This window comes from Rattus norvegicus, chromosome 6 (genome assembly GCF_036323735.1).
Source record: "Rattus norvegicus strain BN/NHsdMcwi chromosome 6, GRCr8, whole genome shotgun sequence".
NCBI classification, from domain to species: domain Eukaryota; kingdom Metazoa; phylum Chordata; class Mammalia; order Rodentia; family Muridae; genus Rattus; species Rattus norvegicus.
Window position 1 is genome coordinate 22,016,245 of NC_086024.1, and position 27,483 is coordinate 22,043,727.

Sequence of the window (27,483 nt, forward strand, 5' to 3'; positions counted from 1 at the left end):
GAGATCAGAAGTTGATGGAGGGTGTCTTCCTCAGTCACTCTTTACTTTATATACTGGCAGGGACTCTCACTTGAACCCAGAGCTCCCCAGTGCTGTTAGTCTTGCTAGCCAGCTTGCTCTGAGGATCCTGTTTCTGCCTCCAAATCGAAACTATTTGCATTTCAAATGGGCCAGCATGCCTACCCACATGTATGTGTGTACTAAATGACAGACTCTGATACTCACAGACACCTTATTCTATATATTAAATAAAAATGTACTTAGTGTCTTTGTACTTCTCAATTCATATAAAAAGCATCTAAACTTTATTTTGTAAAGTGAATTTAAAAGTCAATGGTGTGGTTTAGAACACATTGAATTCTGAAGTGTTTCTGCTAGCTTTATTATTATTGATCATAAAGCATACTGAAAATGGATTAGTCTGTCAGTGTACTTTGAGATTTATCAATGCGTTCCTAAATGACCTCGTTAACTGTTAATGCAAAATGATTGTTCTAACAACTAACGGTTCCCAACTTTTCTTTCGATGTTGCAGCATTCCATCTGTAATTAAGGCCCATGGAGCCCACCTGAAAGCTAGTGCTGCAATGGTCCGCTTAAGGCTCTATGATATCCTGGCTTTATTACCTCCAAAAACCTATGAAGGTAAATAAAATATGCAATGCCTGATAAAGATTCTTCAGTGCGCCTCTTGGGTTCTTGGTAGTATTAGAGTTGCCACCGGGACTCCTCCTCAAACTTGCCTTGGGAGAAACAGCCACCATCTGACTTCTCTTCACATAAATGCTTTCACATTTGTTAACTTGTACATTGCGTTCTGTCACCCATCCAAGCTCTTTACATATATTATGATGTTGCTGTGACTCTAGCCCATCTTAAGAGGTAAACATCCTACCTGTTCTATAGATCAAGAATCTCAGGTAAAGAGAGCATTTACCTACGTGTTAGAGCTGGTAACTGATGCCATAATTTGGATAAAAACCCAACTGACAGGGTTGGGGATTTAGCTCAGTGGTAGAGCGCTTGCCTAGCAAGCGCAAGGCCCTGGGTTCAAGGCCCTGGGTTTGGTCCCCAGCTCCGGAAAAAAACAAAAAACAAAACAAAACAAAACAAAAAAAAAACCCAACTGACTTGGCCTTTAGAGTCCATATTTAAATCAGAATTCCCAATTACTCCATATTGTAACACTGACAATTATTTAGGTATCCACGAAGACAGAATAAGAATTTACTTGGCAGAAATGAAATACACAAAGTGATAACATTAACCATCAATTGTTCTCTAATACAACTAAGCCTAAGAACTTTGGTGGGTCCTGTTTAAGTGTTTGCATGCATCATTAGCAAATGATGTCATATAGCATTTAGTATCGTTAAAATAAATGCTCTGTTCACTGTTTGCATTTTTCTATTACTTTTAGTTTGTGCTCAAACTACATTATATCATAATAGAAGGGAAAATACTGTTATTGTATATTAAAACCAGCGCATGCCAGGCCTAGTAGCATGGATCTGTAATCTTAGCCACTTGCTAGGCCGAGACACTAAGGTCACAAGTTTCAGACTTGTTTGGTTGCAGAATGAGTTTAAGGCTAGCCTACGTGGTATACTGTCCTTAAATTAAAAAGTGAAGAGTTGGGAGATCTAGCCTTGTGGGAGAGCATCTACCTAACATTTGTGAAGCCCTAGGCTCCTCACATCTGTTTATGGGGGAAATCAGTATTAAAACGATTAATATAATTTTAGAATTGGCATAGTATAGCCTGTGCCTGTAGTCTCAGTTGCTTGTGTGGCTGAAGTAGGTAATGACTTGAGCTCCGAAATTGAAGGCCTGCTGGGCAGTGCAGTGAGACCCCGTCTTCTTAGGAATGAGAGAGAATGGGGAGGGGAGAGTGAGAGGAGAAAGGAAAAGGAAAAAGTAGTATGGATGTTTTCCAAAGGTATGGGAACTAAGTTCACTCGTGTTAAACACATTGCTGTCCTTTGCGGACATGAAGCTTGTTTTAATCTGCTTTGCTGCTGTGTACTTTAGGGTCCTTCAATGCCCTTCTTAGGGAGCTGGTGGCAGAGTTCACGCTGACTGACAACTCGGCCAACACAACTACTTCCCTCCTTCGCTCCCTCTGCCACTATGATGACAGTGTCCTCCTGGGCTCCTGGCTTCAAGAGACCGACCATAAATCAATTGAAGACCAGGTGGGAAAAGACACGCACGCACCAGGATAACCTCAGGCAGTGGTCCCACGATACACTGTCATTTCAGGAGAAGTTAGCCTGTGCCACAGAAGCTCTCACTCCACTTTCACAGACACAGTCGCATCTTAGCGGTGGACAGATGGGGAAAGGCCAGTAGAAGAATTGGGCAAACGTCTTCATTCAGTATCGTCGTATTTAGATATTTGGCTGTGGCAATGACAAAACTCAGATTTAACTGGCTTTTTTGTTGCTAGTTTTTTGTTTGATTTAGGTTTGTAACAAGTTAGGAAGAAAGGAGACTTAATAGATTGACAAGTTAGAACCAAATAAATTATTCTTATTAAATAAAAAAAATCCAGAAAAGCAGATTTAACCAGACATGGTAGCACATGCCTTTAATCCAAGTGCTGCAGAGGCAGAGAGGCAGAGAGACAGTCAGAGAGGCAGAAAGACAGTCAGAGAGGCAGAGGCAGAGAGACAGAGAGAGAAGCAGAGAGGCAGAGAGACAGAGAGACAGGCAGAGAGGCAGACAGTCAGAGAGGCAGAGAGACAGTCAGAGAGGCAGAGAGACAGTCAGAGAGGCAGAGAGACAGTCAGAGAGGCAGAGAGACAGGCAGAGAGACAGGCAGAGAGACAGGCAGAGAGACAGGCAGAGAGACAGGCAGAGAGGCAGAGAGACAGGCAGAGAGGCAGAGAGACAGGCAGAGAGACAGGCAGAGAGACAGGCAGAGAGACAGGCAGAGAGACAGGCAGAGAGACAGAGAGACAGTCAGAGAGGCAGAAAGACAGAGAGGCAGAGAGACAGTCAGAGAGGCAGAGAGACAGTCAGAGATGAAGAGAGACAGTCAGAGAGGCAGAGAGACAGGCAGAGAGGCAGAGGCAGAGAGACAGGCAGAGAGGCAGAGAGACAGAGAGACAGGCAGAGAGACAGAGAGACAGTCAGAGAGGCAGAGGCAGAGAGACAGAGAGAGAAGCAGAGAGGCAGAGAGACAGAGAGACAGTCAGAGAGGCAGAGAGGCAGAGGCAGAGAGACAGAGAGGCAGAGAGACAGAGAGGCAGAGAGGCAGAGGCAGAGAGAGAGGCAGAGAGGCAGAGGCAGAGAGACAGAGAGGCAGAGAGGCAGAGGCAGAGAGACAGAGAGGCAGAGAGACAGAGAGGCAGAGAGGCAGAGGCCGAGAGACAGAGAGGCAGAGAGACAGAGAGGCAGAGAGACAGAGAGGCAGAGAGGCAGAGACAGAGAGACAGAGAGGCAGAGGCAGAGAGACAGAGAGGCAGAGAGACAGAGAGGCAGAGAGACAGAGAGGCAGAGAGGCAGAGGCAGAGAGACAGAGAGGCAGAGAGGCAGAGGCAGAGACAGAGGCAGAGAGACAGAGAGGCAGAGAGGCAGAGACAGGGAGGCAGACAGTCAGAGAAGCAGAGAGGCAGAGGTAGGCAGGTCTTTTATGAGTCCATGGCCAACTTGGTTTACACAGAGAGTCTAAGCTAGGGCTACATGGGAAGAACCTACCTTAAAAACAATACAAAGAATGTGAATTCTGCTTTAAGTCATTTTTGTAGGTTCTGTTACAATGGATACGATTTTGCTCACATATTCAGGTGGGCAGCATAAAAATGCTTAAGATGAACATGGACTTCCTTATGACTCAGTAAGATGATTCTGATAATGACATTTTCAATGACAAAACATTTTCATCTGCTTAAAAGCTGTCATGTCTAATCACATTTTATTCCTGCACCACTGTCTTCTTGATGTCCAGTGCTTGGTGAGTGCATTTCCTAAGCAGACTGTGAATGGTCTTCATTTTCTGTTTCACAGCTCCAGCCAAACAGTGCGTCTGGAAGCGGGGCTCTGGAACACGACCCTTCCTCCATTTACCTACGCATACCTGCTGGTGAAGCCGTGCCGGGTCCTCTCCCCCTCGGGGTCTCCGTGATTGACGCATCCGTGGCTCTTTTTGGGGTTGTGTTTCCACATGTTTCTTATAAACACAGGTTAGTGTAAAGTTAGCTGGGTAACTTGAGTCAAATATAAGTTATGTTTAAGAATAGATTTTTCCATCGCAGCTGCTTTCACAATAACAAAGGTTGTTACTTAAGCAATGCTCTCATAAATGTAATGGCATAATTTATATGTACATGATAAAAATAAAATGGCTGCAAATTCCATGTAACTTGAAGGTCTTTTAAAATTTGGCTCTGAGCACTAGTATCTAGTGCCCCCTGTTTTGTGGCCCATGTCGTAACCAACAAAGTTTTCATTTTAATGGTTTAGCAGTTTCTAAATTAAACTGTACCTCTAAATAGAGTTGTCTCCTTCATAATTCTGTTCCTGAACAAGTACACATGTGGGAAGTTGACTCTGATTGGTCTGTGAGTTGGTGCAAGTCTGGATCACAAGAAACTAGCAGAGCTGGGGTTGTTGTAGCACAAGGATTTTAGTCCGCTGTATTCTATATCCACAGCCACCATTCCTAACTCTAGCAGTGTTTTGTATATTCGTGATTCCCTAAAAAGCAAAGAAATGAATTAATATAAGACCCTTTCAAATTACTTAACTTTTATAAAATATGCCTTCAAATAATATTGTTTATGTGAAAAAGTAATAATACATCTTTAAATGTATAGGTTTCTTGATCAGTTGCTTTGTTTTTTATATTTAAGCTTGATATCATTAAATACTATGATTACCACATAAATGTTAAACAGCATTAAAACCGAAAAAACTATATATATTATTTATACACTTAACATCCTTGCTCTAAATCTAAGCACATTCGAATCCTAGAGTTTGTGGTTTTTGAATTGGTCAAAGCTAAGCCTTTCTTGAAATGTCTCAAAGCTTCTGGAATGGTACAATACAGGATGCTGTTTTCTTCTATGTAAGAACATTTAAAAATGTTTTTAAGTTTATCTGTTCACTTTATATATATGTGTGCTTTCCCTACATGTATGTATGTATAGTATACCTGGTCCAGAGTATGTCAGGAATATGCTGCATCCCCTGGAATTAGAGGTTTAAATGTGGTGAGCGACTGTGTGGGCGCTGGGAGCTGTGTCCTTTGCAAGAGCAACACTGCCCCTAACTGCTGGACCGTCTCCCACACTGCCCCTAACTGCTGGACCGTCTCCCACACTGCCCCTAACTGCTGGGCCGTCTCCCACACTGCCCCTAACTGCTGGGCCGTCTCCCACACTGCCCCTAACTGCTGGGCCGTCTCCCACACTGCTCCTAGCTGCTGGGCCGTCTCCCCAGCTCCTGAGTAGGATTTTAAAGATTCAGACAAACAAACAAACAAACCAGAACCTAGGCTACACAGAGTTTAAGGTTAGCCTATGTTATATAGAGAGACCCTATATCAAAATAATAAAAAAGAAAGGAAAAAAATTCTACAGGGCCTGAGGAGTTGACCCTGCAGGTAAAGAGACTCGTAGCCATGACTGACAGCCTATATCACACAGCAGGAGAGAGCTGACTCTCACAAGTCAGCCTTTGACTTCCATGAATACCGTGCACACTTATCCATGTGCTTACACACTAAATTAATATATAATATATAATAAGAGTTTTTTTTAAATTATGGCCCTCTTTTCTTTCCAATTAAAAATTATACACAGAAGTAGATAATAGTTATTATTCTGTTCTATTAAAACTTTGAGGAGACAAGGTGAAATGACATACTTCTGCAACTCGGGTTCTAGAGAGGCTGAAGCAGCAGGAGAAAGAGTTCAAGGAAAAGCCAAACAGCATATAAAACCTTGTTAAAGGGGTTGGGGATTTAGCTCAGTGGTAGAGTGCTTGCCTAGCGAGCGCAAGGCCCTGGGTTCGGTCCCCAACTCCGAAAAAAAGAAAAGAAAAAAAAAAAAACCTTGTTAAAGAGAGATGGGCCGGGGGGGGGGGGTGTATGGGGGACTCACGGACCTAACAGTAGTCATTTTAGAGTATCTGAAACACAACATGTAGAGTCCCTTTGTTTGGCTGAAGGCTTAGAGACTGTGCTCTGTGATCAGACGGCTGCCGTGCCGTGCTCCCGTTCAGCTGCATATGATTGAAGTGCATCACAGAGCCACCCTGCTCACTTCATGTCTGGAAAGCAAAGTGAGAGAAAGAAGGGTCCCACTCCTCCCCAAGGGCATGTCCCCAGTGCACTAATGGCCTCCCACCAGCCCTGCCACTGCCTAACAGCACTACCCTGGGGATCCAGGCTTTTCCACATAGGCCTTTGGTGGGCATTCACAGTGCTGACTGTATCATATACTGTAATCCAGGGGGTTTGCTGGGCACACTGGTGTAAATGCTTAAGGCCTCTGGAATTATGAACTGTTGTTTTGCTAATTGAAATTTAATATTTAGTGTCCTTTTTTGTTCTATTTAGTCAAATACATGAGTATATATTAATTTAGGAGATAAAGGTTGGTTTTGAATTAGTTGTGGGAATGAAATGGATACAGTCTGGGGGCATAATTGATAAATAACTGGTTTATATTCTTATCTCTGTTTTTAAGCCATATTTAAATAAAAACTACTGATGTGACTTTATCCCATTTCTATAGGTTGCAAATGCTGGATCACTTTGCTGAATGTGTTAAGCAAGCCAAAGGTGTCCGCCAGCAGGCTGTGCAACTCAATATATTTACTGCTGTTCTTAGTGCACTGAAGGTAGGAGCTCTTAGAGCACATAAATGTGCCGGAACTTATCAGTGCGTTTTAAAAGGCCAGGCATATCAGATTATTATAGCACTTACGTTTCTATAGTCATGTTCTTGATAATGGTGAAGTTATGTTAGTTAATGAAGTTACTTGAAACTTTATATTGTGTTTATTACAACTAAATTGATATTTTATATTTTAGTAATTCAAAAGTTTTGATTTCAATTCGAACTTGACATTTTTTAAGTGAAGTATAATCCCAATACTTTCTTATGGGATTTTCCAAGATGTCTATTTCATGAGATCTGATTTTCTAATGAAGATTTATGAAACAAATCTTAATTACCACTTGTGATTTAAACTAAATCAGCATAGGATGCGTTTCATAAATGAAAGAATGCAGTGCGGAGAGATTGCTTTCTGGGTTAGGCGTTTACTATCTTTGTTTAATGCAGTTCTCTTAACCTTTCTGAACGTCAGTTTCTACACTGTGAAATACATAACAAGTGTCTGCCATGCTCACAGAATTCATAAATGATATCAAGCCTTCATGACTTACTGAAAAACTTTTGTCTTAGTGCTAGAATTACTATAAAATGGTGCTCGAGTAATAACATTCAGTACAACAGAAGATGTAAGTGACTGAACAAGTTTTCCTCAGGCATGCTTTCAAGCATGGTGTTGGGGAGGGAAAAGGCTACAGAGATATCATTGGGTTCCGTATGTAGCCATTGATGGACCCCGATTTAGAAGCTGACACTGATGTCTGAGCATTTTAAAAAAGGCAGTGTGGTGGTGAGGTGGTGAGGTGGCCACTAGTGGTAGGGAGAATAGAGTGGTTTAGCACTGCCTACAGATCACATGCACGCTCTACACAGACATGGCTAGTGCCTCTGCCATAGTTAACAGTTTCTACTGGCACCAGGACCTAGTTTTTCATCTCAGGTAAAATAATTAAATTCCTAAAGTGAAAAAATAAAACAATTAAAGAATTAAATTGCAAAGCCGCAGATATAGCTGTAAGAGAAAACAAGCCTGTGCCAGCGTGCAGATGCTGACCCCTGCCGCCGTCTGACTTTGCATGTATATTGACTGTACGCTCTACTCACAACCGTGAGGTCTGTGTTTTGCTTATTTATCTTCTGTGGCACTGGTGATTGAACCCAGGGCCTTGTATGTTCTAGGCACACACCACTGAGCTGTCCCCAGCCCATTGCCCAGCATGGTCTTGAGCTTGCTGTGTACATGGGCAGACCTTTAACTGCTGTCTTCCTGCCTCATCGTCCCAAGTAGCTAGGACCACAGTTTGGAGCCACACAGTATTTGTTTTTTATTGAATTTTTATATAAAGGGATCAAGTCTCAAACTCATTACCGTGCCGGCATGTAGTCAGCTGAAAATGCTCATTTTAACCATAGAGTCCTTCATGCCCAAGAGCACTGCGTGTTAGACTTTGGGTAGAAATCCTCCCGTGGGTTGTGATCCTGGGCCCAGCGGGACTATTGAGTGTTAATCACCGTGTTCTGAAGTCACACACAGGAAGTGATCACAGTCTGTTGAGTAGCTCCTAGCCCAAGGTATAACATATGTATTTGAGAAAAATAATGTATGAAGAAATCTGTATTTCTTAAAATTGAAGCATATCTTTTTCTTTATTCAACCTGAATTATGAATTGATATCATTATTCTCTTTTTTTTTAAACATCAATGAAGGGCTTAGCTGAAAACAAGAGTACTTTAGGACCTGAGGAAGTTCGTAAGTCTGCTCTGACACTGGTTATGGGAGCTCTTGACAACCCAAACCCCATCTTACGGTGTGCAGCAGGAGAAGCCCTTGGAAGAATGGCTCAGGTGGTGGGAGAAGCATCTTTTATTGCCCGAATGGCCCAATATAGCTTTGACAAGTAAGTGCATCTCTTAGCAAGTTTCTCCACTAGTCTAAGATGTCTCTTAAGTAGTCAGTAATTGTTACCTAGGCTATGTCCTTTCCACGTGGTTTACAGCATGTGACAATTTTTGGTTACACAATTTTCAAGGGTTTTAAGGATTGTTGTGCATGTCGGTTATGAAGAGTGACCCCAGAGAGTCAAACAAGGCCGACTAAGGTGAGAAATATGGCTTTTAATGTTGTTACTCGGAGTTAAAAATTAGGTTTACATAATAAATACATTGCAATTCAACTGTTTAAAAATCTATATGTAATATTTAATTTTAAAACTTATTTAAAAAGTACATCTTAGAGGATGGAGAAATGGCTCATCAATTAAGAGTACTTGTGTCTTTGAAAAGACCAAGTACAGTTCCCAGCACCCACATCAGGCATTTCCCAGCTAACTGCCTGCTACTCCACCTTTGGAAGTCCAGCACCCTCCATTGGTGTCGGTGGGCATCCATACTTAATTCACATACATATCAATAAACATAAATCAAATATATATACATATACATATATACACACACATATATATGTAGAAACTTTCTTGTTTTATAGAGACTTTGATTGTAATTATAAGCAGCTGGGGCATAGTTCAGTGATAGAATGCTTGCTTAGTATTTCCTGGATACTGAATCTGGTCCCGAGCACTTCAAAAACAAAACAAAATATAGGAAATTTCTTAAGTAAGAGATATCTTGTGTATTTTCCGAATGCAGGTTCTTCTTTGTGGTAACAGGGGTTGAACCCAGGACTTTGTATACACTAAGCACATTCTCTGCCTCTGAGCCACACCCTCGGTCCCACAAATCTGTTTAAATTTCTTGTTCAAAGTCCATTATAAGGACTATTATTTATTAGTTTCCAGAATATTTTCCTGTTGTGCATATGTGAGTCCTGAGACTGTCACCAGAGGGCAGTGGAGAGGACAGTCCCTGCTGTGCATGTGTGAGTCCTGAGACTGTCACTAGAGGGCAGTGGAGAGGACAGTCCCTGCTGTGCATGTATGAGTCCTGAGACTGTCACTAGAGGGCAGTGGAGAGGACAGTCCCTGTTATGTCATCTTTCTCAGGTTGAAGTCAGCTCGAGATGTTGTATCCAGGACTGGTCATTCACTGGCCCTCGGTTGTTTACATCGTTATGTTGGTGGCATAGGATCAGGACAACACCTAAAGACCAGTGTCAGCATTTTACTGGCTCTCGCTCAAGATGGGACATCCCCTGAAGTTCAGGTAGACAGTATGGGAGTATTTTTCTACAATTACTTTTGAGACAAGGTCTCCCTGTTTTGCTCAAACTGACCTGGAACTTATATGCTATTCACATGCTTAAGCCTCCTGAGTAGACATGTGCCGTCATGCCTGTAATTTTAAATAAGATCTAGGACTGATAAGTTGTTAGGAATTATGTATTATGCTCTTTGTTATTTTAGGAGTTTATTTATAATAGATCATTAGCAAGAATTTTGCTTTTCAACATACTCTTCAGAGTCTGCCTCTTTCTGGGAGTTAAACACACACACCACAAATATATATAATATATATACATATATATTATATATATGATATATATGATATTCATGCAATGTTTTTATTAGTTCTTTGAGGATTTCATACAATATATTTTGATCATATTCATCTTCTCTTAACTCTTCCCCTATTCACCCTTTCCTTCCCTGCCCACCCAACCTTGTGGTTTTTTGGTTTGGTTTGGTTTTTAATCCTTCAAAACTAATTTGTACTTCCCATATATCCTTGATGTGTGGTCTTCTACTGGAAGGGAGTCAGCTTGCCAGGGGCTACACCCTTAGAGAGTACTGTCTGCCCCTTTCCCTGCAGCCAACATGGCACTAGCTCCATGGCTTACTGTGGAATAGTGTGCCCACCTCTTCTCTCCTGTTTGTTATTCAGCCTGGCTTAGGCTTGCATAGGTTTTGTACGTGCTGTTGAAGCTGCTGGCGTTCAGATCTGCAGCTTCTCTTCTATGTCCCAAAGAAAATGTTCCCTTAGTTTCTTACTATCTTTCTTCTTTCTTCCACAGTGACCCCTGAGCTTTGGAGGCTGGGATGCAGTTTATACAATCCCTCAGGGATAAGAATTCTGCAGGGCTTTTCCCCTCCACTTTGGCCAGTTGTGGATTACTGTGTAAATTACCACCCACTGCGAATAGAAGTTTCTCAGATGCAGGCTGAGGTGCATTGATTTGTAGACGATAAGTCATTAGCAATCAGGTGTATGCTATGCACATGTAGCCCCACAATAGTAATAGACAGCCTACCACCTATGACCCATCTAGCATAGGTTCTTAGCCTGATAGTGGTGGCAAGCATGGGTTTCATCTTATGGAATGGAACTTAAATCCAGTTCGAAGTACTTGTTTACTCCATGATGTTTATGCCACTATTGTATGAGTGGGCACACCTTACCAGACCACCCACTCTTCTAGCTTGCAGCATTTGTAACTGTATGACCGGTGATTATTTTCCTTTTCTGGTAGAACCTTCAAGGACTATGAAAGCTAGCCAGTAGTGATGAAGCTTCTAGGTCCAAACCAGTGTGATTTCACTCTGTTCTATCACTCAAACATGTCATTTCTTCAGCAATAGGATCTGACTTTCAAGTTCTGGAGGGTAACCTGGAACAATGACAGAAGCCTGTGATGTTTGGGGGAGGGGTGTCTATGGGACCTCAGTGGCCGATAACTTCAGAAGTAACTCACACCTGGCACTGGGCTCTTGTCTAGTAGGGGCTTTGTTGCCCTGTTAAAGGTAATGGAAATATATTCCATATATTACACACACACACACACACACACACACACACACACACACACACACAAGCTTCTACACTAGTAGGTTTCTGTATGTCTTTTTAAGAGTGTCTTTAGTGTGGTTTATCTCTCCCCATATTCCCTCTTCTCCCGTCTTTCTGGGTCTGCAGTGGTGCTAGGATGATCGCTGTCCACCACCGTCCACTTACCTTGAGCTTTCATAACTCACATCTAGCACATTGTACTGTTTACTCCTTGTTTCTTTCCTTCATTCGCTGGTTAGGACCTAACTAGCTTCATATCCCGCCTTTTTTCCTCCTTTACCCCAACCCATGCTCCTAGGCTCATTGAATCACATTTACTCCTTGAGTATTTGTTTTGGACCTTTGTTGTTTCTCAAACATTTTACATTTAAGCAAATATAGCTGCAGTGAAGCTTTACAAGTATACACATAAGCCGTTTATGTGGCACATGCCAGCAATTAGAAGGCTAAGCATGAGGATCACAAGTTCAAGGCCAGCCCAGGATACAGTAAGACTCACTCAAAACATAGTAGAGATATTTATATGAATATAACAATTTAGTCTACTTGACTAAATACACTGTAATTGTTTTCTTCAACTAAAATGCAATTATGCTTTATTGTAGACTTGGTCTCTTCATTCACTTGCTCTGATAGTGGATTCTAGTGGCCCAATGTACCGTGGGTACGTGGAGCCCACGCTGTCCCTGGTTCTCACCCTGCTGCTGACAGTCCCACCTTCACACACGGAAGTGCACCAGTGTTTGGGCAGATGCTTGGGGGCGATCATAACTACTGTTGGACCTGAGCTGCAGGGTGAGCAAAACCATCTTAAGTTAAAGACCGTGTCTGGGCAACTACTGTCCCTCCATTTCCCTCAATGTCACTATCATGCGGCTCGCAAGACTTCTTAGTAACCATTGTCCAGCACACATTTGTATTTTCCAAAAGTGTGGAACAGGCTGTCCTTGAACTCACAGCCTCTGGAATTAAAGGTCTACAGCAGCACTTCTGGCTAATAGCATTTTTAAAAGTCTTGAGCAGAGAAAAATGAAATTCTGCTTGGACACCCCCTTCCCCCACAAAATGAAAAGGAAGTTCTTTTAGCCCAGAGTGCTGACCTCTGCCTCCATGGGCTTACTCCTTTTGACTCTAAGACTCCTAAGGGGTGCGTCACCTGTCTCTGAGGCAGCCTAGTTTGGAGAAAAAGTTGATAGAAGGTTGACTGCTGCTGTACTTGGAACTGGATCTTCTGATGTTGAATTCAACACTGAATTCAGTGAGTCACGACTGGACCCCGAGCGCATATACTCAGAATCCCTGCTTCTCTTTCCATTTATTTATGTCTTGAGGAGGTCAACTTCCTATTTCTATTTGTGTCATTTAATGACGACACAGTTCAGTGATATGAATTCCTTACAGACAGAATTTGAAAACAGAGAGGGGCTGTGAACTTCCTCAAGGTCATGGTTTTATACATGATTATATAATTTCCTTGACTAGTATATATACATGTAATTATTTTACCTTACATTAAAAGGCAATTTCAGATACCTATATTAGGCAACTAAATTACTATACAAGAAATATGTAATATATTTTCCTTAATTACCTCTAAAGCCAATATTGGGGGAAAGGGGGTGTCCAAGCAAAATTTCATTTTTCTGTGCCCAAGACTTTTAAAAATGCTGTTAGCCAAGAGTATGCTGGACACCTTTAATCCCAGCATTACAGAGGCTGTGAGTTCAAGGACAGCTTGTCTACATTTATTATTAGGCAAGCAGTAGTAAAAGTTATCATAATGAAAGTAGTTGTGTTTGTTGAGTAGAGAACCATAGAATGAGAACCCTTACGGTTCTTTAGCAGGTGGTTATAAAGGATAGTGTGATTTTTTAAAGGAATTAATATCTGAGACATGAATTATTACCTTGCAAATACTATGGACTATTCAGGTGGTTTTTCACAAAACAGTCTGTGTAAGGATTGGAAGAAGGGTTTCCCCGGAAGACGGTTACTTTCTAGGAGTCTTTCTGTGACACTAATAACAGCTGCATTTTACGTTGTCTTATCTTCCGTTTAGGAAATGCAGCGACCATTTCCACCATCCGCTCCTCTTGCTTGGTGGGTTGTGCCATCACCCAGGACCACTCTGACTCTCTAGTGCAGGCAGCCGCCATCTCTTGCCTTCAACAGCTTCACATGTTTGCCCCACGACATGTCAATCTGTCCAGCCTTGTCCCTAGCCTTTGTGTAAGTACGCAGCCATGCCATTTACCATTTATATTAGAGCTTTAAAGTGTCTTCATCCAAAGACCAAACCAGACCAAAACAAAGCTATACTGGCTGGGCCATACGTTTTACTATTTACATTTCAATAGTTATCTTTTATTTATTTTTTGTTTTAAATTTATGAAATACTTTAATGAACTGTTTATTTCCTAGTGAAGGACTTGGTATGTGCAGTCCCACTCTCTCAGAACTGTATTTCCTATTGCTTGAATGATGGCTTCTGAGATCTGCTGTTGTCATTGCAATCTTAAGTGTGTCCACTCAGCCAATGTTTATGGACTGCCTGTTGTATGTCATGTACCAGGAAGACTACTGAGGCTCTTGTGTAGATCAGACAAGATCAAGCCTTTCTCACGAGGCTTACAGCTAACAGGGACAGTGAACAACAGCTACTTACAAACAAGACAAGGGCTAGGAAGGCTGCAGAAGGTCGAGGCTGTTGCTCGTGGTAAAAGGCCCTGGCAAACAACAAACAGAAAAGAAAAGGCGTGGTTAACATAAGGAGTGTGTAATGCAGGACCTATCATAAGGCAGACATTGAGAACTTAGTTCCCTGAGAAATAGTACTTAAGGTGTGTTAGGAAGACTAGGATTTAGTCTGTAGATTAGCGCAGTATCAGAGTATTCAGAGGGAAAAGTATGGAAGGCCTGTATCTGAGAAGTACAATATGCTTAAAGGGCCAGTTATTGTGTGCTTAGACCTGGGAGGAGCTGAAAGTATGGACCTCAGAAAGCAAGGGGGACTGGATAGCTAGCCAGGGGGCAGACATGCAGATGTTCATAGAGAGAAAGGCCTTGGACGTTATTCTATAATAAGGAACCACTATACTCCACAGGGACATAACATGATCAGATCTGTACTTTCTCCATTCTATCCTCGCTGCCTAATAGAGGCTGGACTCTGCTTTACACAGGCTTGTAAAGAGAGTCTTGCTGTTGTAGAACAATGATAATGATTTGTTTTAGGTTGTTTGCAAAAAGGATGGAGTCAAATGATATTTAGATGGAAGAATTGACAGAATGAGTTGATTAATTGGCCCTGAGGGAAAAGCAAGAAAGATGTTCTAGGGTTTTGTCCTGAGCACAGTAAAGGAATTTCCCGTGATTTGCATTGTTGGGCAGGGTTGGGAAAAGTGGGATATCATTATTTGGTTGTAGGTGTCTGAGCTCAGTTAAAAGAGAATGGATTGAGCCAGGGGGTGGTAGCACAGATCTTTAATCCCTGCTTGGGAGGCAGAGGGCAGACATAGCTCTGTGAGTTCAAGGCCAGCCTGGTCTACAGAGTGAGTTCCAGGATAGTTTCAGCTACACAGAAAAACTGTCAACAAACCAAATCAAACCAAACCACCAAGCACAAGACTGGCTTAGAGAAGTGAGTTTGGTACTGTAAGTCGTTTAGATGACCTATGGGAGTAGGCGAGATCAGCAGCGAGAGTGCTGATTGGGAAACCCATTGTAGATTTATAAAAGAAAAGAAGACTCTCAGAGAACTAAGAGGAAGTGGAGAGGGGACCAGGAGGACAGCAGTGACATAAGAAAGGCTGAAGGACAGTAGAGGTGTGCATTCACACAAGCCAAGGGCAGCAGGAGAGCAGTTAGCTGCATCAAATACCAACAAGGCTTGAGGAGAGCTGTAGCATGCCCGTTGGCTTTTGCCACATGATTGTTTGTAGCAAGAACTCACTGGAAGAATGATGGCAGTGGAAGCCAAAGTACGTTGGGTTAGAGATGGAGCACAAGTAGACATTCTCTGTAGACATTTGGGATGTTGATGCTGGAGCAATGGCTGCTCTTCCAGAGGATCCAGGCTCAACTTCCCAGTACTCACATGATGGCTAATTATTGTCAGAGGACCTGGACTTCTCAAGTACTGTCTGCCCATGGTACACAGAAATACATGCAGGCAGAACACCCTACACATGCAGTAAGAATAACAAATGTCTTTTAAAAGCTAAAATACAGGGTTGGGGATTTAGCTCAGCGGTAGAGCACTTGCCTAGCAAGCGCAAGGCCCTGGGTTCGGTCCCCAGCTCCGAAAAAAAGAAAAAAGAAAAAGAAGAGAAAAAAAAAAAAAGGTAAAATACGAAGAAGGCAGTGTCCGGAAGTCTAGGGGTAGGAGAGACTTTCCTTCCTGTGGTTTCAGTGTGTGAGCCTGAGCCATGCTGGTGTGAGGGCGCCAGTAGAGGGGGTATTAAGCATCCAGGAAAGAGAGGGGATAATTGATAGTTCAAGTGGATTTTAGTGGAATAGAGTTTCCAGGGTGTAAGTAATGGGATCTCCCTTTCAGTGCAGCCTGACTAAGAGGCGAAGGACAGAGCTGAAGATGGGCTTAGAGACTTGGTGTCTGGAAATGAAGGATGTGTCTGCTGATTTCATAGCAGTAAAGAAAGGGAAGACTCACTTGTGTGAGTGAGGGATTTAAGGTCAGGAGAATGGAGTACAGGAAATGGAACTAGCTGGAGGATGTAAGATTGTCTGGTAGGACAGGGGGTTCAGTATAGATAGATCAGTGTCACTCTATGACTCCGGTATGTGATCAAGTTTGCTTAATCATGATTTTTTTCAGATCTGTAAATGTCTGAGCTGAAGATCATAAAAAAAGTAGACCTCTACATCTTATAGGTAGACTTTGAGCATTCAGAATAGATAAAAAGCCTCAGCATAGGGGACAGAAGAGTGCTAATGAGGCGGTGCTAAAATGATAGCCAGTGAGGCCTCATCTGGATAGGGAGGAGTGAAGCCAAACGGAAGCTGGAGAAAGACACCGCAGATGTCACTATTGGAAGGGGCCGCTGGAGGGAAAGGAGGAACCCTGTAGGATAATAAAGAGGGCAGGATAGGAGGTTCTGGGCTTGGTGTGGCATATTTCCTTTTACTCTGTAAACTTGCCCCTATTAGAATCCAGCGAGTCCCAGGCCATTAAGGAGTTTGAGTAAGTCATGGGGTAGGACCAAATGTACACAGCATGTTTACAAAATGCACCTAGAAAGAAGACAATAGAATATTAGTGCACACTGCCCTCTGTAATAGGAAACTGAGCATTCTGCTAAAGCTGTGACCTAGTGTAAGCAATAAAGCCATAGATGGCATCTGTTACATACCCGATGCGGCTCAGACAGGCAACGGAGGAAGACACAGACTAACCTGCTGGCTTTTATGCCTTCTCTCTCCATTGTTTTCTTTGAAAACTTTTTTTTTTTTAAAGATCGTTATGTGCGAGTGTGAGCATGTATGTACTACCACTTTATGTGTGAGTGTGAGCATGTATGTGCTACCACTTTATGTGTGAGTGTGAGCATGTATGTACTACCACTTTATGTGTGAGTGTGAGCATGTTTGTACTACCACTTTATGTGCTAGTGTGAGCATGTATGTACTACCACTTTATGTGTGAGTGTGAGCATGTATGTACTACCACTTTATGTGTGAGTGTGAGCATGTATGTACTACCACTTTATGTGTGAGTGTGAGCATGTTTGTACTACAACTTTATGTGCTAGTGTGAGCATGTTTGTGCTATCACTTTATGTGTGAGTGTGAGCATGTATGTACTACCACTTTATGTGCGAGAGTGAGCATGTATGTACTACCACTTTATGTGTGAGTGTGAGCATGTTTGTGCTACCACTTTATGTGCGAGTGTGAGCATGTTTGTGCTATCACTTTATGTGTGAGTGTGAGCATGTATGTACTACCACTTTATGTGCGAGTGTGAGCATGTATGTACTACCACTTTATGTGTGAGTGTGAGCATGTATGTACTACCACTTTATGTGTGAGTGTGAGCATGTTTGTACTACAACTTTATGTGCTAGTGTGAGCATGTTTGTGCTATCACTTTATGTGTGAGTGTGAGCATGTATGTACTACCACTTTATGTGCGAGAGTGAGCATGTATGTACTACCACTTTATGTGTGAGTGTGAGCATGTTTGTGCTACCACTTTATGTGCGAGTGTGAGCATGTTTGTGCTATCACTTTATGTGTGAGTGTGAGCATGTATGTACTACCACTTTATGTGCGAGTGTGAGCATGTATGTACTACCACTTTATGTGTGAGTGTGAGCATGTTTGTGCTACCACTTTATGTGCGAGTGTGAGCATGTATGTACTACCACTTTATGTGCGAGTGTGAGCATGTATGTACTACCACTTTATGTGTGAGTGTGAGCATGTATGTACTACCACTTTATGTGTGAGTGTGAGCATGTTTGTACTACCACTTTATGTGCTAGTGTGAGCATGTATGTACTACCACTTTATGTGTGAGTGTGAGCATGTTTGTACTACCACTTTATGTGTGAGTGTGAGCATGTATGTATTACCACTTTATGTGCGAGTGTGAGCATGTATGTACTACCACTTTATGTGTGAGTGTGAGCATGTTTGTACTACCACTTTATGTGCTAGTGTGAGCATATATGTACTACCACTTTATGTGTGAGTGTGAGCATGTTTGTACTACAACTTTATGTGTGAGTGTGAGCATGTATGTACTACCACTTTATGTGTGAGTGTGAGCATGTATGTACTACCACTTTATGTGTGAGTGTGAGCATGTTTGTACTACCACTTTATGTGCTAGTGTGAGCATGTATGTACTACCACTTTATGTGTGAGTGTGAGCATGTATGTACTACCACTTTATGTGTGAGTGTGAGCATGTATGTACTACCACTTTATGTGTGAGTGTGAGCATGTTTGTACTACAACTTTATGTGCGAGTGTGAGCATGTATGTACTACCACTTTATGTGCTAGTGTGAGCATGTATGTACTACCACTTTATGTGTGAGTGTGAGCATGTTTGTGCTACCACTTTATGTGCTAGTGTGAGCATGTTTGTGCTACCACTTTATGTGTGAGTGTGAGCATGTTTGTGCTATCATGTGCATATAAATGTCAGAGGACAGCCTAGGTCGCAGCCTTCCATCTTATTTGAGACTGTCTCTTATTTTTTGTGTATGTGTGTACACCAGGCTAGGTGGCCTTCAGGCTTCCAAGGAGGCTCCTGGCTCCACCTGCACTTTCTCAGTAGGCACTCTGGGATCACACATCCAAGCTCTGCTGGGCCCACCTCCTACATGAGTTCTAGGAATAGAAGTCAGGTCCTCACGCTTGGGGCAAGTGTTGTACCCCATTTTTTCTTCCTTGAATTTTATCCTGGTGTCCAGGTTGGCTGAGCATAGTAGAGAGGGTCAAGGGAACCCGACTCAGCTGAGTGGGTTTATCACTAACCACAGGGGCCACAGCGAGCCTCCTGTTCTTAGCACAAGATAGTGTTTCCAGGCCGAGTCCACGATGGAATATCTGGGGTTTTATTACCAGGCACGTCGGAGTATTTTCCTGAACCTTTTCCAGAAGACTGGGCAAGTGAGATTATTGTCATCTGGGGGAGGGGGTGGCATAGCAGACTAGAGATGAGAAGAGGGGTATTCAAGTGGTTGCCTTGTTGAAGCATTGCCCAAAGCCTCTCATGCAGTTTGCATTTACCAGATGCTAAGACACTTGCTGAAAAATAGTCTGCATGTGAATTCATTCAAAGTGGTGAAATGAATTCAGACTTGAGTAAATTCACACCAGTTCTACTGTCCTTGTCACCAAAAATGGCCATATTATGTGAAGCCACATATAGTATCTAAAACAAAAGGAATATGATTTTTTTCAGCAAGTATATTGACGGGTACATTTTGTCATAGTTCTTAATAAGTTCTAATATGTTTGAGACTAGAACTATTCAAATGTATTTGTAAAGGCACAAGTGCCATGCTGAATTACCATTTCTGTCGCTGGAAACAGCTGCTTTGTCTTTCCCATGACCATACTGTCAAGTGACCACAGTTCCTCTTGTCCAGACAGAATCATTGCATTTGTGACATCTAGAGTAATTTTAGAAATGTCAGTGAATGATTTTAACTTTGAAGTTTGTCTTTATGATGAAGTAAATGTTCCTTAGCCTAGCACAGTGTTGCGTTCTATAATCTCTTCACTCAGGAGGCAGACGCAGGCAGTTCTTTATGAGTTTGAGGCCCATTTAGTCTATATAGTGAGGGCCAGCTTAAAAAAACAAAAAAAGAAACAGGCTTTGATGTGTCATTGCTGAGAAGGCCACCCACCATTGAATGTACCTTGTTGAAGCCATATGCCACTCAGAGACGGTAGAACTGTTTATGGTGTAGAAACCTGGAAACTGTGAAAGCAGCAGCCCTGCAGACCAAGCCCCACAGTGAACACCTCTGCTGACAACAGATCTAGATCCCAGAGCACTGCACAACGGTGTCACTTGTTGTCAGTACGCAACTGTGTAACGTTGATGGTACCGTCCTCCTGAGTCTTGTCAGACATTTTATATCGCCAGGCTATCCCCAACTGTAAGATCAGTGCATGAATTCTCAATTCTTTCTTTTTTTCCTTCTAGAAACCTTGCCAAAGATGACTTTATTGTATTAAATATCTCGGCAGAACAAACCATGGGTATTATAATGCCATTTGCTGCTAAGTTTCTATATGAATGTCATCTTAAGCTTTGATATTGAAAAGGCAGACTTAATTGGACATTATGTGTATTGACCAAAGAGCAATCATTTTCTTGAACTTTATTTTTCCTCATAATTGATGGTTGATTTTTTTCATTTATGCAAATACAGATGCTCCTTAGCTCATGAAAGAATTAGGTCTGAATAAATCCTTCATAAGTTAAAAATATCAGAACTTGAAAATACGCGTATGACACTTAACCTACTAAACAGCATAGCTGAACAAAACTGTGAATTGTGTCCAATATTGGCTGCTCATGCCAATGACCTCATGGCCGACTGTGAGAGGCAGTTGGTGCTGGTGGTGAACATCATTAGAGGGCCTGTCACATGTGGCTTGACTGTGAAAGTCAGATTTCCCAACATGGTTTCTGCTGGATGTGGATCACTTTCTATTCATATAACTCAAAAAGCATGAAGCCAGACTGTTAAGGCAGAGGCCGTGTACACAGTCCAGTAGACAAGTGACATAATAGTGTCCAGAATTATATTTATCTATTCTTAACTGTTCTCTCTCTCTCTCTCTCTCTCTCTCTCTCTCTCTCTCTCTCTCTGTGTGTGTGTGTGTGTGTGTGTGCGTGTGTGCGCACGCACATGCTTGCCTGAGTTTATGTGCAGCACATACTACAGGTACCTACGGAAGCCGAAGGAGGGCTTCAGATGACCTGGAACTGCAGTTATGACAGTAGCTGTTTATGTGGGTGCTGGGAACTGAACCCAGGTCCTCTGTAGGAATGACCACCAATGTTAACTGCTGAGCCATCTCTCCAGCTATCCATTTGGTGGTCTTAAGACTTACAGCCATGGTATCATTACAGTTCAATGTGGAAAGTCCCTGGAAAATACCACTGACTGCTGCATCTCTGATGTCACAGATGTAAAGAGAAAAGGGATGATTACACATCAGAGACACTAACTAAGTGTGGTGCCGCACGCCTGTGGTCCCAGTGTTTGGTGGGGAGAGATGGGGGATTTGGAGTTCAAGGCCAGACTCAGCTATATTGTGAGATGGAGTCCAGTGTGCTCTACATGAGCCCTGCCTCAAAAAACAAAGCAAAACACTTTGTAAACTGGGATGCTTTATTTCAACTTCACTTTGGCTGGCCAGTCAGCATATTTGCTGAGTGTATTTTCTTTGTCTGTAATTATCGCACGATTAAAGTTTTATATTATTCTTCCTAAAGTGACTCTTGAAGACCGATGTGTAAGATAGGACACAGTATACAGATAAAACGTCCAAAGCTGTGGTTGAGTGACATGTCCCTATTGACACAGCTGCACTTAAGCTTTCTAGTTACGCTGTGTGCAAGCCTGGGAAATTTGTATTATAGAAAGAAAAATAGATATTGACTTATCGGGACTTTCTCCCTTCAGTTACGTCTTATTTTTCTTAAGCTTGCATAGATTGGCTTTATGCAAGTATATCTTTTTATTTTTCGTTATTTTATTTCCATTTCAAATGTTGTCCCCCTTCTTGGTCTCCCCTCTGCAACCCCCCCATCCCATCTCCCCTCCCCTTTGTCTCTAAGGCTCCTCCACCCATGCACCCACCCACTCCCACCGCTGCACTAGCATCCCCCTATGCTGGGGCATCGAGCCTTCACAAGACCAAGTGCCTCCCCTCCCACTGATGCCAGATAAGTCAGTCCTCTGTTACATATGTGTTGCATGTAATTATAATAACATGCTACCACTTTTCCTGAGAGCTCTGACCTCTCCCGCTTTCCTTTGTTTCATCCAGCTTAGCTCAGGATCGATCACAACCATCCCCACCCAACCCAGGAAAGCTTCGAGCTGCTGTCTGAACTCCACTGGCTCCCTCTAGGCTCTGCTAGTGTCTCCAAGCCATCAGCTACTGCCCTGGCTTCCCTCCTCCTCTCCCTCCCCCTCTCCCCCTCCCTCTCCTTCCCTCTCTCCCTCCCCTTCTCCCTACCCCTCCCCACCTTTGCTCTGTGGTGACATAAGCTTATCAGCTGGCCTTTATCAGCCAGCCTCCACCGACCTCTTTGGCTGTATGCTGGTGTCAGAGGCCACTGGTTCTAGCTTCCCCAAGATCTCACATGGTTGTTCTATGCGTCTCTTTCCAGATCCTAGCCTAAAAGCCCCTTCTCTTTCCTCAAGTCACCTTTTCCTCCTGGGACCTAGAAATCTCACCATTACCCTTCGCCCAGCAATTGACTCCTGCCTTCTTTATTGACCAAATTAAGAACCAATTAAGGAACCAGACTTTAGTATCAGCATCTCCCCCTACAAATAAGTAACTGGAGCCATGGACCCCTGGTTGGTGGTTTAGTCCCTGGGAGCTCTGGGGGTCCAATTAGTTGGTATTGTTATTCTTCCTCTGGGGGCTAGCTACTTCCTTTCCCTAACTCTTCCACTGAGGTCCCCTGGGCTCAGTCCCGTGGTTAACTCCATCTGCATTTGTATTAGTCAGGTGCTGGCAGAGCCTTTCAGGGGACAGTTATAACCCCCTTAAACCTAGAGTTTGAAGGTTATTTACTTATTTACCTATCTCTTACATATTATATCCCTACTGTAGTTTTTCCTCCCTCCTCTACTCCTACTTCCCCCTCCCCTATTTACTCCTCCTTAGTTTCCCTTCAGAAAAGAGCAGGCCTTCCAAGGATATCAACCAAGCATGGCATGTGAGGTTTATGCAAGTATATCTTAAATTAAGAAGATATTATGAATTTATGTGCATGTGCTTGCTGGCTTGTGTGTATATGCATGTAGGAAGGATGCTTGCATGGCAGAGGCTAGAAGAGGGTATCTGATCTGCTAGAGCTGGAGTTACAGGCAGATGTGAGCCTGGGAAGCAAACTTTGGTTCTTTGAAAGAGTAGCAAACACTGTTAACTGTTGACCTGTCTCCCCAAGCCCACAATGCCGTTCTGATAGCATAGAGAGAAACTGTCATCGTAGAGGAATTTGTGTTCTGCATACTAGACTCCCCAGTCCGTCTGTGTGGTTCAGATTATTTCTCAGGTGCTTATTTGTTTCTAAGAACGCAGTGCATGGATACAGATTTACAGTAACATGGTGACAGCATTTAGTCAGCAGTTAACCTATGTCTGTACTGGTTATATTTTATTTTTACTGTAATCCTGTGAATATTACAAATAGGATCAATAGAGGTGGGACTCAAACCCATACCAGCACCCAGGACTGAGACTTGCGTCTCTGGACTTTACTTTGGCTATTGGAGTGCACTGTATTTATCTTTGTAGGGACTTTGCAGTGGGATACGTCTGTAACCATGCCTCCATTTTTAGTTGGTTTTTGGTTTTTTTTTTTTTTTTTGGTTGTGTTCATGTTTGCTTGATTTTCCTTTATTTATTTTAATTAATATTCTTTTTCACTGTTAGTTCTTACTATATGCTTTGCCCCTTACTTTCCGTTTACTGCATTTGATTTCTGTAGACTTGTAGATGGCAACATTTCAGTGCGACAATGCATGAACTTATGATGTGCATAAACTCCTGGGTTTCCATTTAATACGGGCTCTAGAGAACAGATCTCAGCATAGGTAGTTTGGTAGTGATATATTTTCTGTGTGTCTCACTGACACGATCATCCTGCAAAAAATGCCATTGTATGATTGTGTTGTATTTGTTTAAAGGTTAGATTTTTTTTTTTTTTTTTTTTTTTTTGGTTCTTTTTTTTGGAGCTGGGGACCGAACCCAGGGCCTTGCGCTTCCTAAGCAAGCGCTCTACCACTGAGCTAAATCCCCAACCCCTAAAGGTTAGATTTTATTATTTTTAATTGTGTATGTTTGTGTGTCTGAGTGTGGGTGTGGGGCACATGATGTGTGCAGGTGCCCAAGGAGACCAAAGGTGTCCATTCCCTCTGGAGATGGAATTAACAGGTGTTTGTAAGCTGCCCAATATGGTGCTGGGGTTCCAGGTCTTCTGGAAGAGCATCAAGTGCTCTTAACTGCTGAATCATCCCCCAGCCCCTGATGGTAATTTGAAAAACCCAAGGTCTTTCATTAAGGAGCCTCTTAGAAGTCAAGCTTCCCAGAGATGAGTCTTCAATGTGAATGAACTTTAAGGGTGACAGCCATGAATGCTGTCCTGACTTGTTATGCTGGCAGGTTCACCTATGCAGCTCCCATCTGTTGCTCCGTCGAGCGGCTGTGGCCTGTCTCCGGCAACTTGCACAAAGAGAAGCAGCAGAAGTGTGTGAATATGCCATGAGCCTGGCGAAGAATGCAGGGGACAAAGAGATCAGCGGTGGCAGTGAGTCCTCTGATTGGACAATTCTCTTGTTTAAAAACTTTCATGTAACGGGGGCTGTAGTTGGGATTTAACATGATTAAAAACATACATTATGGGGAATCGCTCATATTTCTAAGAGATCAGAATAATCAGTTTGAGAAACAAGAGGTTAACCATTAATCTCAGATTAATTTAATACTACAGTAAGCAAGCGGAGGTCATAGTTAAAAGCACTTCACACTGTTGTGGGTCGTGTGTAAGGCTTGGTCCTTGTGTACTGCTACTCACAGCATATGAGATCACACAAATCTGCTTGTGGAATTCCTTTTCAGATGTCAGTCCTTTCGCACCTGGAGTTAGTTCTCGCAGTGACATCCATTGCCGGCACCAGGGTGTTAATATCACAGACACGGGGCTTGAGGGACTTCTTTTTGGAATGCTAGATCGAGAGACCGACCGAAAACTGTGCTCTGATATTCACGACACGCTGGGGCACATGCTTTCTTCCCTGGCAGTCGAGAAGCTCTCTCACTGGTTAACGCTCTGTAAAGACGTCTTAGCAGCTTCCAGTGGTACGTATGTAAACGGTGCTCTTAAAGCCATGGAGATCGTTCTGTTTCTGATATATAAGCATGGATATACTTCTCTATTGAGCTTACTTTTAAAAATATTGATAACTTTCATTCACAAATTTCTATCGAATGTCGAAGGTTAGATCACGGTGTAAACTAAGATGCTTTTGAAATATGTTTTAAACTCTTCTGCAAGCTCAGCCTCAATTTTAGCATCTGAGAAAGCTCACGTTACTTTGTTGTACAACAAAGCATGTAGTTCATTTTAAATCCTAAAGTGGAGTGTACGTTTGAATAACTGATGTTGTGTGTTTCTCGGTTCCGGATACAGAGGGTGCTTGTCAATTTTGCTCGTTCAGAGAATGAGAGGTGGCCATCTTTCCAAGCATCCCCTGGGACGAGTCACAGTGCTCTTCTGTCTTGTAGATATGAGTGCGGCAACGCTCTTAAGCAGTGGGAAAGATGAAGAGTCTGAGAAGAAAGATGAGATGGATGACGACGCCATGTTCACCACACTAGGCGAGGAGGACAAGTCAAAGCCTTTCGTGGCTCCTCGATGGGCCACTCGGGTGTTTGCCGCAGACTGCCTATGCCGAATCATCAACCTGTGTGAGAACGCAGACCAGGCTCACTTCGATCTTGCCTTGGCACGGTCTGCTAAACTACGAAACCCAAAAAGTAAGTTCTCCTTTTCCCGGAAGTCCTGTTGATAGGTTTGAGATATTTCACCTCTCTGAGGCATGCTTTAGGCTGTGCATTTTATTTCTCGCAAGTTGCTTCACCTGACCATAGTGTCTGTCCCTTATACTACTTGTTTGTATTTAGAATATTTGTTTATATTTAGATATCTGTGTATATGAATTTTATTCTTTCAACCATACTAGAATAACAATGCTTGCAATATATGTTTCCTCAGAACATGCTCCTCAGTTTAACACTTACTTGTAAAAGAGACGGGACATGTGGGGAGCACATCAGAGCTAACTGACTAAATTCTTGCTTATAATTAATCAGGAATGATCTGCCGACATCTGTCTTTGTTTTTGTTTTTTTAAGATTTATTTATTTATTTCACGTATGTGGGTACACTGTCGCTGTCTTCAGACACACCAGAAGAGGGCACCAGACCCCCATTACAGATGGTTGTGAGCCACCATGTGGTTGCTGGGAATTGAACTCAGGACCTCTGGAAGAGCAGTCAGTGCTCTTAACCACTGAGCCATGTCTCCAGCCCCATCTGTCTTTGTTTTTTAATTAAGACGTGAGGTAAACCCTGCCAAGTTCCTCCAAGGACGCGTACGTCCTTGAGAGACTGTTCTAGCCCGAAGGAAATGGCCTCAGTTAGACACAGATACTGTGTGCCATGAACTCACCACGTAAACATTTGTCATTGTCATTGTTTATCCTCCTGGAGTTGGTCATACTTTGAGTTGTTTACCTTTAAAAGACCCTGAGAAAATACACTTCTGCTGACATGGTATTGGCCTGCAGTCCTCATATCTCTGTCTCTTGCACCTTCTTTCTGCCTTTCCTCTAGTCATCCTTATTCCCTAGTCGTATTCCCACACTGACTGACAGACTGACTGACAGACGGGCTCTGACGGTACAGCTTTCAGGTCCACAGTCGAATGAACGTGGCCATTCCTAGCCACAGAGACAGTCAGAGTCATGAGTCCACAGTGTATTTCAAACTCTCATAGTTCACACATGAAAATATGTGAAAATTATTTTGCATTTTTGAAAAGAAAAATGCTTATTACTGAAAATGTCATTGTTTTTAGCTTTTGTAACATTTTGTGCTGAATCTCCTTTGGATCAAATATTATAGAGAACTCACAAAGTGAGTATTAGTCCCAGTAATAAATATCTTCATTTTATAGTTAAAGAGACCTGGAGAAGTTGAAAGAATTGGTCCAGGAAGAGGCTCCCTACTGTGTATGTAGTTGTCTCCCTTTTACCCTGTTGGGTTTGACTGTGTTAAGTAGACAGTATAGATGTATATATGTTAAAATGCCTTGCATGGTATAGCAGTGCACAGTCTATGAAGTGTAAATCAGAACATCGAGCCCAGGGGAAACAGTAAATATGGAGTCGGTATTCATGCCATTGTTTAGTCCATATTAACTGAGCCCTATTTACTGTATACTGAGGATGTAAAGAATCAAAACCATAGTCATACCTTGAAAAAAACCTAGTAGTCTAGATGGTAGAGATGTAGACTTATGAATCCTGTGTGTATGATGCATCCTCACAGAGGTGTAGGCAACATTCTTAAAAAGGTCATTTGTGGGCTAGAGCGATG

General features: G+C 42.5%; 1 protein-coding gene across 4 annotated transcripts in view; it reads left to right on the plus strand.

Moving 5' to 3' along the window:
- The window catches only part of Heatr5b (HEAT repeat containing 5B), an 80,025-nt gene that overhangs the window by 20,687 nt on the left and 31,855 nt on the right, over positions 1-27,483 (plus strand). For 3 of the 4 annotated variants that reach the window (XM_039112448.2, XM_039112449.2, NM_001414953.1), the window contains exons 14-24: positions 536-645; positions 2,032-2,195; positions 4,012-4,187; positions 6,747-6,852; positions 8,557-8,747; positions 9,849-10,008; positions 12,195-12,384; positions 13,649-13,818; positions 24,486-24,630; positions 24,942-25,181; positions 25,608-25,859. In XM_039112448.2, coding sequence (XP_038968376.1) covers positions 536-645; positions 2,032-2,195; positions 4,012-4,187; positions 6,747-6,852; positions 8,557-8,747; positions 9,849-10,008; positions 12,195-12,384; positions 13,649-13,818; positions 24,486-24,630; positions 24,942-25,181; positions 25,608-25,859 — 1,904 coding nt within the window. Of the gene's footprint in view, positions 1-535; positions 646-906; positions 954-2,031; positions 2,196-4,011; positions 4,188-6,746; positions 6,853-8,556; positions 8,748-9,848; positions 10,009-12,194; positions 12,385-13,648; positions 13,819-24,485; positions 24,631-24,941; positions 25,182-25,607; positions 25,860-27,483 lie in introns of all 4 variants that reach the window. The other variant, NM_001191064.3, reaches the window with a different exon arrangement.